Source organism: Urocitellus parryii, chromosome 4, assembly GCF_045843805.1.
Source record: "Urocitellus parryii isolate mUroPar1 chromosome 4, mUroPar1.hap1, whole genome shotgun sequence".
Lineage (NCBI taxonomy): Eukaryota > Metazoa > Chordata > Mammalia > Rodentia > Sciuridae > Urocitellus > Urocitellus parryii.
The window spans coordinates 5,832,780-5,847,867 of NC_135534.1; the positions used below are offsets into that span (position 1 = coordinate 5,832,780).

General features: G+C 48.6%; 1 protein-coding gene across 1 annotated transcript; it reads right to left on the reverse strand.

Moving 5' to 3' along the window:
* Window positions 1-31: 31 nt before the first annotated feature.
* On the reverse strand, window positions 32-4,777 carry Ndufv1 (NADH:ubiquinone oxidoreductase core subunit V1). The gene is made up of 10 exons (XM_026396554.2): window positions 4,602-4,777; window positions 3,433-3,515; window positions 3,189-3,359; window positions 2,267-2,450; window positions 1,809-1,998; window positions 1,211-1,423; window positions 881-1,047; window positions 554-635; window positions 295-440; window positions 32-188 (listed from the first exon to the last, which is right to left on the reverse strand). Exons 1-10 carry the CDS (start codon window positions 4,671-4,673, stop codon window positions 102-104), a joined length of 1,395 nt encoding a protein of 464 aa, XP_026252339.1. The 5' UTR covers window positions 4,674-4,777; the 3' UTR covers window positions 32-101.
* Between the last annotated feature and the right edge of the window lie 10,311 nt (window positions 4,778-15,088).

The following is a 15,088-nucleotide window of genomic DNA, read 5'->3' on the forward strand; positions in this document are numbered from 1 at the left end:
AGAGCAAAGTCACAGATGTGCTACAGTAGGAGAATGGGTAGCACTTGCTTTATTGTCCAGTATCCAGACAGGAATGCAAGGCAGCAGGCCGGGGTTTGGGCTCAGGAAGCAGCCTGTCGGGCCTGGTGCTGCTGGGCAAACCGCTGCATCCGATCCTCAAGCTCTGGACGAAAGTGGCGGATGAGACCCTGGGAGAAAGGAGGAAGGCACTGGGTGAAACAGAATCCAAAAATCTCCCCGTCCTAGGCTCTCAGCACTGCCCACACCAGTGACGCATGGCAGCTCCATGCATACCTGTACAGGCCAGGCGGCCCCATCGCCCAGAGCACATATGGTGTGGCCCTCTATCTGCTTGCTGATCTCCCACAGGGAATCGATCTCAGCTGGCCGAGCGTCCCCCCTCACGAAGCGAGCCATCACCTTGTTCATCCAGTCCACACCTGAGGCCATAGCAACAGGAGAGGGCCCGATGGTCTCCCCAGCCAGGGCACACGCTGGGGTGGAAGCTAAGTGGAGCCGAGGCCAGCACACCCCAAGTTGCCCAGGTGCTCACCCTCGCGGCACGGGGTACACTGGCCGCAGCTCTCGTGCTTGTAGAACTCAATGAGGCGGGCAATGGCTTTCACGATGTCTGTCTGGGAGACAAGGGACAGTGAGCAGGTGCCCCTACAGCACCCCAGTGAAATGCTCTGGCTTCCAGTGGACTCTCCTGCAGGGTGGCCTTGCTACCCTCCTCTCCTTCCTCACAACAGCTCAGGCTGTGACAGCAGGAAGCTGAGAGCTGGCCAGAGGGTTTTCAGAGAGGCCCGGGGAGGGAGGCTGTGGCCAGGCAGCACAGGGAGCACCAGCCAGGTGTGAGGGCCACCCTTAGCACCCTTACCGAGCGGTCCATGACGATCACCGCCGCTGTGCCCAGGCCTGTCTGAGCCTGCACCAGGGCGTCGAAGTCCATCAGCACCGTCTCACATACAGACTTGGGGATCAGTGGGGTGGACGAGCCGCCAGGAATCACAGCAAGGAGGTTGTCCCAGCCACCGATGACACCCCCTGGGGCCCCAAGTTAGTCCCCAAAAGGATGATGGTCAGGGCTGGGCTGGCACACCTGCCGAGACCTGAGCCTGGACCTTTGTCAGCCCCAGCCTGAGGTCCTCCCACTGGGCTCTCTTCGTGGACGCCCACCACACCCCTCAGGGCTGGCCCCCAGCCTCACCAGCGTGCTTCTCTATGAGCTCCTTCAGCGGAACAGACATCTCCTCCTCCACAGTGCAAGGGTGGTTGACGTGGCCAGAGATGTTGAATAGTTTGGTACCCGAGTTGCGTTCTCGGCCAAAACTGGCAAACCAGGCACCCCCGCGGCGACAGATGGTGGGGGACACAGCCACTGTCTCCACATTGGCTACGGTTGTGGGGCAGCCAAACACTCCTTCAGGGAAATGAGAAAAGAGACATAGCCGCAAGGGAGTGGCCAGGTTTCCTGGCAGTGGGATTTGTGGGTCCTGCTCCGGGGGAGGGCTCCTGCTCTTTTACCCCTTAACATTCTCACCCGCCACTGGACCCCAAACTCCAGAGGAGCCGTATTGTCTGCTCACCACCATGCCCCGGCTCCAAGAGCAGATACTGCCAAGGCACAGAGTTTGAAGGGGCTTGGGTGTCTAATGTGGGGCTGAGACAGGGTGGCACGGGGAGCCTGTGCATTGTTACCACCCTCCTCTCTCCATCTAGCCTGGAAGGCACTCAGAAATACCATAAGAGCCCCTGAGGGGGACTCCACAGGACAGCCACAACAAGCCCAGGGCTGGAGGGCTTACCTACATCTGCTGGGAAGGGTGGCTTCAGGCGTGGCTTGCCCTGCTTGCCCTCGATGGACTCAATCAGGGCCGTCTCCTCTCCACAGATGTAGGCCCCAGCCCCACGCACCACAAACACATCAAAATCGTAGCCAGAGCCACAGGCATCCTTGCCAATCAGGCCTGCCTCATAGGCCTCTCGGATGGCTACCTGTGGGACAAGGGTGTCAGCCTTGTAATTTCAGGAATCATGGAGCCCCTGAAGGCTTCCCAAGGTGAGGTTCTGGAGCATAAAGGAAGAGCCCAGAGAAGGGGGCTTTAGGAACCAAGTCCTGATCAGGATACATGCAGAAGTGGTCACTCCTCTCCCAGGTGGACCCCTGACAGACCAGTGCTAATAACTAAGATCAGCTGTGCTGGGGAAGGGCATGCAAGTTCACGCTGGCCACCTTCTGCTTGTCAATACTCCCTTTGCCCACCTGCAGATTGGACGCCTCATTGTAGAATTCCCCACGAATGTAGATATAGGCAGCACGGGCGCCCATGGCCCGGCCCCCCACCAGACAGCCTTCCACCAGCTTGTGAGGATCGTGGCGCATGATCTCCCGGTCCTTACAGGTGCCTGGCTCCCCCTCATCTGCATTCACTACCAGATACTTGGGCCTGTGGGAGCCTGCAGGTCAGTCAGGCTACAGGCCCACCAGGACTGAGTCCTCCACCACATCCATCCCTGCTCCTCCCAGAGGCTTCAAAGATGTCTCCACCAATAGTCGATCCCTCTCTACCCTCCCAACATGTCCCCAGGGGCTCTGCTTACTCACCACCAATGACAGGGAGCTCACTGCCTGATCCATCTTTGGGCAGATATGACCATAGGAAAGGTCTCTGTTCTGCTTAGCCCAATACTATCTCCCCGTGTTTTCCCTTGAGAGCCAAATTCTGCTCTTGGTTACAAAGAGCATTCCTCAACCTTCACATCTCTGGGGCCAAAGGAGGCAAAGTAGCTGATTTTTATTATTTACTTTCTGTGTACTAACTAAAGTACAGGCAAAAGCCAAATGAACATTATCTCTTTGGTTCCAGCAGGATATCCCATATCCATGAACAAAAAGGAAACACGAGGTTCGCAAAAGATTTCCCAAAGCTCTAGACTTACTAGAAGGTAGAACTGGGATTTGAACAGCGGAGCCTGCCTCAATATCTCGTATTGACTATGCTAGACCACAACACCTCCCCCAAGGAAGCCCAAAGAGAACTGGAGTCCCATCCACTTGCGACCTGGGAACGTATTCTTGCCTCATTCATGCTACAATGTCTAAGGCCACAGTCCTAAGGGTCAGACAAGCCCCAGCCACCCACAAGGTCTCTCCTGCGACCATGTCTCAGGCTCCCCTCACATACCTGCCATCTGAAGGCTTATTCATGAAGCTCCACTTGAGCCCAGTGGGGAAGCCAGCACCTCCACGGCCCCGCAAGCCTGATGCCTTAATCTCACCCAGAATCCAGTCGGGCCCCTTCAGCAGGATCTCCTTTGTCTTATACCAGTCACCTCGACTCTGGGCGCCTTTCAGCCTAGACAGGGTGAGGAAGACAGTGAGGGGAAGGCCCTGGCAAGGAATTCAATAGGCTAAGGACACTGTCTCACCTCCAGTCATGACGGCCATACAAGTTGGTGAAGATGCGGTCTTCATCCTTCAGTGAGCCAAATGTGGTTTTCTTGGGTGCTGTCTGAGGAGACCGAGTGTCAGGAGACCCAGCAGAGCTCTGGGGGCCAAGAGGGGTTGGGCCAGAAGCTACAGATTCTTGGGTCCTCCTGCTTAGGAGGGGCTGGGCCAGGGAAGGCAGAGGCCTAAGCCTCAAAACTTTTTGAAATGTTACACCTACCACCATCACTTAAGCACTTCCTGCACAGAGATACTGGCCTAAGCACTTTACAGCTGGAGCCTCAATTTATCCTCATGACAACACTGAGATAGGAATGATTTCTTTCATTTTGCAGAGAAGTAAACTGAGGCTCAGAACAAAAGGAACTTATGAAAGGTCACGCAGCCAAAAGTAGCAGACGGTTCTTTGTTTTAGTTGTAGGTGGACACAATACCTTTATTTATTTATTTTTACGTTGTGCTGAGGATCGAACCCAGGACCTCACACGTGACAGGTCAGCGCTCTGCCACTGCGCCCCAGCCCCAGCAGATGGTCCTTGAGTCCACCTTTTTTCATGGCCTGGCACCAAACTGCCTCCCAAAGCCCAGAATGACAGCATCTTACCAATGGTACTAAGGGCAAAAAGTGTTTACTGAGAGGAAAAAAATGCCCCACCGGGGCTGGGACAAGGGGCCGGAGGGGACCCCCTGGGATAAAATTGAGGGGCGGGGACTGGGAATCCACGTGACTAGCGGAGAGCACCCAGCTCCCGGCTAAGAGGACCTGACTTTCTGACTTTCGTCCCCTTAAAAGCGCTTCTCGGTCACGAGGGAGCAGAGCCTGGAGGAGGAACCCGGAGGTGTGCATCCCCCTCCGAAGCTGCCTTCTGCATCTACAGAACGGGGCCTTGACCCCTTCCCACCCGACGACGCTGCAAGGAAGGGACGCGAGACTAGGATGCTTCACAACCCGCACAACTTCCCGCTAGGCCTGTGAGACCAGCGGGCAGGGAGCCGCACTGCGCGTCGGCCTCCGCTGCACCGTGCCCTCCTGCTTCCCGCCGGGCCCGGGGAGAAGGGAAGGGCTCTGCAGAAGGCACCGCAGACTCCAGGCACGCACGGCGCGCGGAGGCCCGCGGATGCCCTGGGCCCGATCCCGGCCGGGCCTCACCGTTTCGCTGCTGAAACGCACAGAGAGCCGCGCTGGGAGCGACCCGCCAAGCAGCCGTCGTGCCACCAGCATTGCGGGGGCCAGGCCGGTCACCTCCGGCTGTCACCTTCACGGCTCAGAGGCTGAGGAACCAGCGCCACAGAGACGTTAGGCGGCGCACAGGAAGAGCGTCACGCGCCCCGGGCCGGCGGCGCGCCCAGGCACCCCCGCGCCTCCCGACTCCGCCCCTTCCCCGCCCACTAGGGCGGGAAGAGTTCAGGGAGTGGCCTGGCTGGCGCTGGGGCCTCTGGGAGATGTAGTCCCTCTGGCCTCAGGCCGCTCTCCTCCCTCCGCGTGCAGTCGTTTGCCAGTCAGCTGCCAGCCGCGGTTCTTTCACACGCCTAGTAAACAAACCTATCACGTGGACTTCTGTGAGGTCCTGGTGTGTTTCACTTCCTATAGGCTCCGTGTTTGGTGTGCACCTGCTGTATGCACTTGGGGGGAGGAAGGAGGAATCAGGCCGGTCACAGCCAGATCCTCATGACTCCGAAGTCTTGGTGCTGCCCCAGTCCCAGCCCTGCCGGACTGAGCCTTCACCCCCACCCCGGGCATCCGTGTGCCGAGAAAGACTGCTCATTCGCCGCAGAGAGCCCGGCCGGCTCCAGGGCAGGCGAGGTCTTCCCAGGGGGTGCGGCTGCAGCCCTGGCTGGAGTGAGGCAGAGACAAGAGATGGTCGGAAGGTGGCCCAACCCCTTGCCGCGCCGCTGAGCTCTCTCGGCCCTTGTCAGGAGGGTCCAGCACCTCGTGCTCCTGCTCAAATTCCCGGAACGGCCCCTCCTGCCTTCGGAATCAAGCCCTGGCTTGACTTTTAAGGGCTCCACCGCCCCTTCCTCCGCCTAAGCCCCTGCTGCGATCCCCGGACACCGTTCCTGGCCTCAATAGGCTGTAGAGGGTTTTGTGGCCGTCCCCCTCATCCAGTTTTGTCCTCTGTCCTTTTGGTAATCCAACTTGGTCATTTTCAGTTGTGTGCAGCCCTCAGCTCTGGGAACATGCCCTGGTCCCCATGTAAGACTGTCCTTTTGGTCTTCTCTGCCGGCTCAGTCTTCCAGTCCTCATGGGAAGGAACCCTGTCCTTTCTTCTCCTGGGCTGTAATCATCCTTTCTTACCCCTCTAGAAACGTGCCATCTGATATACCTAGCCTAGTTATCTCATTAGATTAGAAGCCAGCTTGTCACAAGTTATGAAGGATTCATTTCTGTTTTCTGTAAAAATATCAGGATGTCTGTATGGCCTGGCCATTAGTTGATGTTGTAGAGCTGATTGGAATGCCTGCCTGTGCCCTGAACTCACCCAGGTCCGGTTTTCCCTGACCATATAACAACCCTTTCCTAAACCTTAGTGACGCCTCATAAATTCTGGCCCTCCCTGGCCGGACAATGACCCTCTCTGAGTCTCTAAGATCTCCATAAATTCTGATGCCGGGGCCAGCAAAAATGTAAACTTGTGTTATGCTCCTCAGAGTGTTGTTATCTGTAACCCCCTTTGTGTAACTTTTTGGGCTATAAAACTGGGCCACAAAGAAGCCTCGGGGCTGTCTTGTTCCCGCCGTTTTGGGAGGGAAAGGCAGCCCGGCCGGTCGAAATAATAAGCTTGCTTTAATTTGATTTTAATTGGAGTCAGTGGTCTTTTCTTGCGTCCTGGTCTAACATTTTGGAGGCCCCAGCGAGATGACCCTGCCCGGCCAGACCACAAGAGCAGACTGCTGGAAATCCTGAAGCCGGCCTTCGCTCCAGGGCTCCGGGCTGGAGAGCCACTCTAGGGGGTGCGCAACTTGAGACGTTCCAAGGCCTCGGAGTGAGCCTTCGTCCCGGAGCACTGCAGTGAACTGCCGCACTAAACTCTCAGCAAGCACCTGGGGGAGGAGGCCTCCATAGGTAAGTGGCGCCTTTATAACATCTGGTATCTGGTTAAGGGAGATCTCTTCTGATGACAGAGAGGTGGCCTGGCGAGGCTCACATATACTCCTGTCCGGACAGTAACGAGAAATCGTTCTGTCTTCTGTTCTGTTCTGTAGGGAATTCCTCTGGAAGGGTAGAGAGGTGCCGACGGGCACGCACGCACTCCTACCCCGGAGCTTTGGCAAGACGTTGCATTGCTCTTCTGTTTTTCTGTTTCGGCGCCGGGTTTCTGTTTTCTTGTGTTTTGTTCTGTGTTCTATATGTTTTTTGTTTGTTTGTTTTTGTGCGTTTTGTTGTGTGATTTCTGTGGTAAAAACTTAAGGATATTGGATGTGAAAATGGGTAATAAAGCAAATAAGCCTGACACCCCTTTGGACTGTGTTTTAAGGAACTGCGATGAACTTTACCCCCCTTTGTTAAGCAGGAGGAGAGAAGCCCCTAGCTGGCTGCTTGAAGCACCTCCAGTGCAGAGGGCAATGCCTGCTGGGGACCTAAGAACTGAGTATCTCCCAGGTTAACAAGTGAAACTCCTTTAAAACCCCTTGTCCCTCCAGATCAAGAGAGTCCCCTGTGTTTCTCCTTTGTTAGCAAAGCAATAAACCTCCCTTTTTCTTTTTCTCAAAACCCTGTCCTCATTATTAAATTGGCGTTAATTGGCTCTAAGGTCAGGAACCAAACTTTCAGTTACAAATTTTGATACCCCCCCACCCCCAGAACTGACTACTGAAATGTTAAGAGATGGGGTGTGCTTGGGGTGGAATCCTGTAAGTAAAAGGAGGGACTGAGGGACTCCCAGCAGCTGCCGAAGCCCTGTTGCTTCGGGGATTCCCTCCTTCCTTCCCTGTACTGTAAGGATTATGCCACCTCTATCTTCTTGAAAAGAGAAAAAGAAAAAGGAGACACTTAATGCAGTAAAGTCGCCATGGAGACCCTTGATTTTATATTTCAGGTTGCCCCTCTGTGAAAACATCTGGTCCCCTTGTGGGGACATCTATGGTGCCACTGGTGTAGGAGATTTTTCTCTTATCTGCTCTGTTTTAAATGGTTTCTGTCTGTCAGCCATAGTCTGGAGCTCCTGTCTGTCCTGTGTCTTTGTTTCTGGCCCTTTAAGACATGTGCAATAGTGTGTTGATATTATAAATTGTTTCTTGGGAATGATCTTGGCTGAATGTGTGTCTAAAAGATGATGTTTTATTGTAACAATCTGGTATCTGAATGGGTTTTTAATGCATTGCACAATGCTGCAGTTAAAAGTTGGGTTTAGGTAATTGTTTAGTTTATGATTTCAGATAATTCATGCCACAGAACTTAAATACTTAGGATGGAAAACTAAAGAACTCTACTTCCAAGTTGGCAAGTAACTTCCTAATCATTTAGTCTTTTTTTCACCAATTTTGAATTGGGTAGCCTGGGAAAATGTTACTGTGTGTACCAGTGCATTAATTTGGACAAGGATAGTAAATCATAGTATGGTATCTGTTGACAAAACAAGATGTAAAGATATAAAATTTTGTGAATTGTATCTTAAACTTGTATCATAATTTTCAACATTCGAACCTGAAAATTATGACTTATAGTTAAAATGCCTTAGGCCTGAGGTGTCTGCTCAGAATAGCAGTTTTTCCCTGCTCCTTCCAGACCTCAGCCAGGACTTATGTTGAAATGCAAATGAAAGAAGCCTGCAAGCTCAGTAGGAGACTGATCTGAGACCTAAGGAAAAAAAAAGTAAATTGTATGGTATTTACTAATTACTGACCAGTCATTTTTACTAGGACTCTTGTTTTTTCCTTAGATTCTGTATTTTTTGAGCTCATGATTTTGACCCTACAGACCTAGGTTAATGTTTTTCTGATCAGTTCTATCTTTGACCAACTGTGGAGTTTTTGAAACATTGCAATGGAGATTTCACCTGCGAAAATCTACTAAGGCCTTTACTATTGTTATGTGTGCACACTTTTGTTATGTGTTGTATGTCTATATATACATATGTCCGTATATCATATATATGATATACAAATTAACATATATAAGGAGCGCTCATAAAAACAAATTTAAAAAAATGGATCCAAAGATCTTTAATTCATGTGATTTAAATGGTTCAATTTAAATTGGATAAACAGATAAAAATAAATGTCTTTAAAATTTAAGCTTACAAGTTTTTCTAGGTGTTCAAAACCCTCATAAAATATTAATGTCTATAAAATGTCTAATATGCCTTGGTTCTAGGACTTTTCCTTCAACAAAAAATGGTTTACACTGTTCAATACATTTGTCTAATATTTTGATAAATAAGTAAAGTAAATTTGATATGGGATTATTCATTCATGGGTACTTTTGTTAGATATCTGATTGATTTACTATGGTCTGTATAAGTTTGTACTAAAGTCTGTATAAGATTGTAAAAATCAGTCATGTGTTAAAGAGACAAAAATTTCTTAAAACATAAGTTTACCCATAACATTGTGTTTATTAAGTTTTATTTTTTTCCTAGAGCAAGCAACCATAAAAATTAAACAACTGGTTAAATAAGAACTGTTATTTTAGGGCATTGTACTGCCATTTCTTTAAAAGCTAAACTTGGTTAATGTAGAAACATCAATGTAATTGTGATGCTATTAATGTGCTCATATTTTCCAGGTATACAAGTCTGTAAGGTAGAAACTTTGAAAGAGCATTATATCAAGCTGGTGTTCAGAAGTTGTATGGTAAAAAAATATATTGGGGATTTATTTACCTGTTATCAATAAGATATGTAAAGTTTTGTTACTTCTTACATTGGGGAACAATTTAAATGTATTCTTAAGTTAATGAGAGCCTAATCTATGTAAAGGTTAAAAACTTTCAGCCTTTCTTTAATTTCATGTTTTAAATGTGATATCATATGGTGTTAGCTAATGTCCATGTGACCTCAAACAATTTATGTAAACTTTGTAAAATGATAATTTAAAATACAAAGATCAGCTTTAGAACTAAAACACTTAAGATTTATAAAGAGCCCTGCCTTACCTGAGATAAGGCTCTGTGTCCCATCTTACTACATGTGAGAATGACTATAAAAGTAGTAGGCCAGATTTTAGTTCATTTAGAGTTATGTTCAAAAGTTTGTTTTTTTTTCTGTCAAGATTACTAGGATCTCAAACAGGGGATATAATGTATAACTCAGCCAAAAATTCAGGGTAGCTGTTACACGAACTAAGTGTTTTTACTCTTGTTAATTTTATTTTGTAATTTCCTTATAAGTGATCTAAAGATTCCCTGTTAGTGTTTTACAGAAGTGTTGCTTTAAGAACACAACATGGGTTAATTTGAGATAATAAGCCATCACCTACAAGACAGATAGGATAATACAGACCCCAATTAATAAAAAGATGAATAATTATAAAGTTATAGACATTAAAGCCCAGTACCCTTAATATAAGGCTGTTAAAATTTATTTGCTGGATGTTTAAGATTAAGTTTTAAAATTACAGTGGCTAGAAAAAAAACAATATTTGGCTCTTGCCCTCTGAGTCAGTCTGAATCCAGGGAACAGGGGACTTCTCTAAAGAGCTTTGCAACTCTGGGCCACATAACCTCCCGATCAGGGAGACTAATGAGACCACTGGAGAACAGAAGCCAATCAGTGCATTTGCTATGAAGAGGAGAGTCATCAGAGAAGGGAGACATCCCTGATGCTTCCGAGGGAAGCCACATGGTCAAGCAAGACCTAGACCCATCCTAGCGCAAATGGCACTAGGAGAACTGAGAAGTTTCCCCAGGAATGACTCCCATAAAAGCTCAGCTGACTGTTAACAATAGATAGAAACAAAAGTCAGTTTGACTGCTTCATCTTAAACACTTAGCAAAGACATTAAAACCAAAATACAGCCATTCCTGGGCATTTTAAATAATAATAATAATAATAATAATAATAATATTTTAAGGTATACACTTTATGTTAGCCTCCCAAAATAAGTAAGACTGGAGGCTACAAAGAAGGATTCTCAGACAGAAATGCCTGATAACTATAAAAAGAGACTATCAAGAGGAGCTGCCAGAGACAGAAGTTTTTTTTGTTTAAGGCCTACAGATATTCCTAACCTACACAGGTAGGCTTCGTGTTTGTAGTATGATTATCCAGCCCTGAGTAACAGAATTAAAGGTTTCTCTATTAGACACAGAGCTCATATTAGTAAAAGAATTTTGCAAGATCAGATGACATTAAATTATTAAACTGTATCTTATGGGGAAGGACATCTGTAATACTAAAAGTTAAATGTTATGCTTATAGTCCTGATAACTGGGAAGGTTAAAGCCTGGTGAGGGAACTTCTATACAGTGACACATTCCAGCTGCTGCAACATTTATTCAGTACTCATGGTTTTTGTTTCTCTCATAGAAGCACCATCCCCAGATGACTTTACAACCTGTTCTTCCCCAACCAGACTTCAAACCGAACTGACTTCTAAAAGGAAACTCATGTCCCTCAACTGACTTCTAAAAGGCAACTCATGTCCCCCTCATGTCACCCTCTCTCAGCTCAGAAGAAGCCAAAATGAGTGACGCCTCTCTTCTTACAACAATGGAGCCAAAAATAAAAAGATTATCAATATAAGTAATTAATTAAGTCAGGTAAAATCAGGGAGACCGGTTTTGGGTGAGTTCTAAAAATTTAGAGACTGTTACCTGAGGGATTAAAATTCCCTCAGTGCTCTTCCCCTCCCTATCAAAGATTTGAAAGGGACACATCAGAAAAGGGGGGAATGATATACCTAGCCTAGTTATCTCATTAGATTAGAAGCCAGCTTGTCACAAGTTATGAAGGATTCATTTCTGTTTTCTGTAAAAATATCAGGATGTCTGTATGGCCTGGCCATTAGTTGATGTTGTAAAGCTGATTGGAATGCCTGCCTGTGCCCTGAACTCACCCAGGTCCGGTTTTCCCTGACCATATAACAACCCTTTCCTAAACCTTAGTGACGCCTCATAAATTCTGGCCTTCCCTGGCCGGACAATGACCCTCTCTGAGTCTCTAAGATCTCCATAAATTCTGATGCCGGGGCCAGCAAAAATGTAAACTTGTGTTATGCTCCTCAGAGTGTTGTTATCTGTAACCCCCTTTGTGTAACTTTTTGGGCTATAAAACTGGGCCACAAAGAAGCCTCGGGGCTGTCTTGTTCCCGCCGTTTTGGGAGGGAAAGGCAGCCCGGCCGGTCGAAATAATAAGCTTGCTTTAATTTGATTTTAATTGGAGTCAGTGGTCTTTTCTTGCGTCCTGGTCTAACACCATCTACAAAACTCATCCACACCGTTTCCCGTGAACTCCCCACAGCACCCCTCCATGGTGTTAACTCCATTTTGTACATGAAAACACTGAGGCCCAGGAGCTTCCTCCTTTGTCCCCGGGAGTCCGAGGACTGGTGGGGATGGCCCGGCACCCAGGCCTACTGTCCTTCCCAGAGTGCTCACACTGCAATCCTGCAGCACAACTGACCGGCTGTGACAGTCCCTGTGGGTGTCAGTGATGCTCCCCAGAGGCACCAGGAGCACCCCTGCCCTTCTGAAGTTTCGCAGATGGTAGAGCAGGACCAGCCCAGACCCTCTGCTCTGGGCAGGGACAGAGATTGTCTAGGCATAGATGGGGATTACACAGCTAATCCAGGGCTCGGGGCAGAAGGAGGGGAGCAGGATGAAGCCAGAGGGTGAATGCCTTCCTTTTCTTTCTCTCGGTCAGCCAAGGGGACAGAACTGCAGGGAGAAGCAGACTAGGCTGATGGAGACGGGAGGTGCTGGGCACCGGCTGATGGAAATGGAGGCCGAGAGGCAGAGTCCCCATGTTCCTTCAGGGCCAGGCTCTGGGCCAAGTAGTGGTCTGTGTTATTCCCTTAATCCTCCCACACCCAGAGCGTGGGAATGATGAGCCTCTGTTTGCAGAAGCAGTATATCCACAGCGCCAAGTGGCCTGCCCAGGATGCACTGCGTCTGGCCTGCCCAAGACTTCAGGGCTCAGGCAGAGGTTCCCGACAGTAAATCCCCATTAGGTCCCCCCTCACCTAGAGCACCTACTTGCTAGGCTCCCCAGGTGAAGAGGAGGTCCCTCCAGTGTCACCTCTTAGGCACTGTCCTCTGTGGTGTCCCAGGCCCTGACTCTCACCTCTTCCTTAGCACCCATCCCAGCCTGTCTGCCTCTGTAACCAGCATCCATTCCACCATGCGACCAGCGCACTGGTTTCATTAATGAGGTTCTTGGCATAAAAGTTAACTAGTGAGATCGAAATAAACACACAGACTCAGTTACCTTTTTCTATGACCAGGTCCGAGACGGCTCCCCCTCTGGTTCTCACCTTGAACCACCTGGTAGGGCAGCAGGGATTACTCAGGGCTAGCAGGAGAGAGAGAGGGAGCACACCAGGGAGTAGCCTTTTATTGGGGAACAAGAAATTCCATCCAATGAAGGTTGAGGGGGGCCGCACTCCAAGGTCAGGGTCAGTGATTGGCCCCCGGGGTCAGTGGTCAGTCATACTCCCACACGGACAGGCTCTCGCACCAGGAGAGGGTGGGGGAAAGCTCCAACACAGTTTAGCCAGAGCGCCTCAGACCCAAACCGGGAGTTGCCCAGTCACGTGTGAGAATGGCTCTCCACAAGCACCCATCCAGCATCCAGGCCAGAAATTAGGAAGCATCAGGGAAGCCTCCTGGTCCCACAGGTTCCAGATCTATGGCATCCGCCAGTTCTACCTTCCAAACATGGCCTGTGTCATCAGGTCTGCTTATCTCTCACCTGTAATTTGCAAAGCCTCCTGGGGTATCCCAGCCTCATCTCTTGGCCCCTTCAATGTCTTCTCTGCAAATATGGAACCAGTGGACATACTGTAAATTTCAGACACATTTTGCCTGAGACTGTGGTTCTCCGCTGTCCTCAAGTCAAAACCCAGGGCTCTTGGTCTGGTGTCCAAACCCCTGCAGCCCAGCTCCAGTGCATCTAGTTGGGCGCACGGGGATCTGTCTTCTACTTTCTCCTTCTTCTTGTTCCTCCTGAGGAGCCTGTTGGCTGTCGCCTCCCCCAGCAAACTTTCTTCGGCCACAGGATTAACTGTCTTGGTAACTAGCATCACAGGCCCAGGCGACCGAGGAAGGCACGATCAGGTCTCTCTTCTTCAACCCCCGTGCAGAGCTCGAGGAAAGTGCTGATTCGATACCGTAATTGAGTTTTATATTTGGAAAATGAAAATTTGTTTTCTTTAGTTGGAAATTTAAGAATTTCCAGGAAAGCCAAAATAGTAATCTGTTTTTACCACCTAGATTTTAATGCATTGTCATTTGGGGCGTTTGCATTCTGTTTTCTGGGTGATTTTAAAATGCTTCAAATAGCATATAAATATTCTGATCTCTAAAAATTTAGAGCTTCAAAGAAAAAACTAAAAGTCACTCTCCCTGTCCAATTTCTTTTTCTTTTTTCTTCTTTTTTTTTTTTTTTTTAGTACCAGCGACTAAACCCGGGGCACTTAACCACATCCCCAGCCCTTTTTATTTTTTATTTTGAGACAGGGTCTCACTAGGTTGGTTGCTTACAGCCTGGCTAAATTGCTGAGGCTGACTTTGAACCTGTGATCCTCTTGCCTCAGTGTCCTTAGCCGCTGGGATTATAGGCGTGTGCCACCCACCACGTCCAGCACCAAATGGTTTAGGATCTTGACAGGGAGTATGAGGTCTGCTGAAGCTTTTGACAGATGCCTTGATCATGTTAAGAAAATTTCCATCCAAGAGCGAAGTTTTACTGAGTGGTGTTGAGCTGCTTCGACTACAGTTGAGATTATGTTGTTTTCCCTCTTTAATCTGAGGTTAACAACATCAATCATTTTACTAATCTTTTGAACTATTATTGACCTAAAGAGGAGGCTGTGAGGCTGTGAGAGCAGAGACAGAAGGCGGTCAGGATTAAGGCAAGTGCTCTACCACCGAGCCACACCCCAGCCCCTGATTTAGCTTTTTAATCCATGTTCTACAGGAGAGAGCTTGTTTCCTCTAGGATTTTGCCCAGTTTTGCTTCAGTGTCCTGCTGGCCGCTTACAACAGGGTGGGCCGCTTTTGCCTTTTCCTATGTACTGGGAGTGTTTGCTGAGGGCAAAGCTGAGCCATTCCTGCATCATGTCTAGGACTGACTATAAGCCCCCGGAGCTGGCACCTTGCTGACCACTGTTTGTACTTCTTATATGAACTTATCTGTTTCCTTGAGCCAATTTTGACCAGAAAATTTAAAAGAACATTCTCTTATTGGATTATTTATTTTTCCAATATGAAGCATTTCTCTGTGTCTCCACATTTTTTATTGGTGCGTTGTAATTGCACACAATGTTGAGATTTGTTGTTACCTATTAACTGTACGTGTACACAATAGAACAATATAATTTGGCCAATTTGATTCTCCAGCACTTTCCCCTTATCTCTCTCTCCCCCTCTCTTCTATTTTTTGGTCCTGGGGATTGAACCTGGGGAACTCTACCCCTGAGTCATATCCCCAGCCCTTTTTATTTTTTGAGACAGTGTCTTGCTAAATTGCTGAGGCTGGC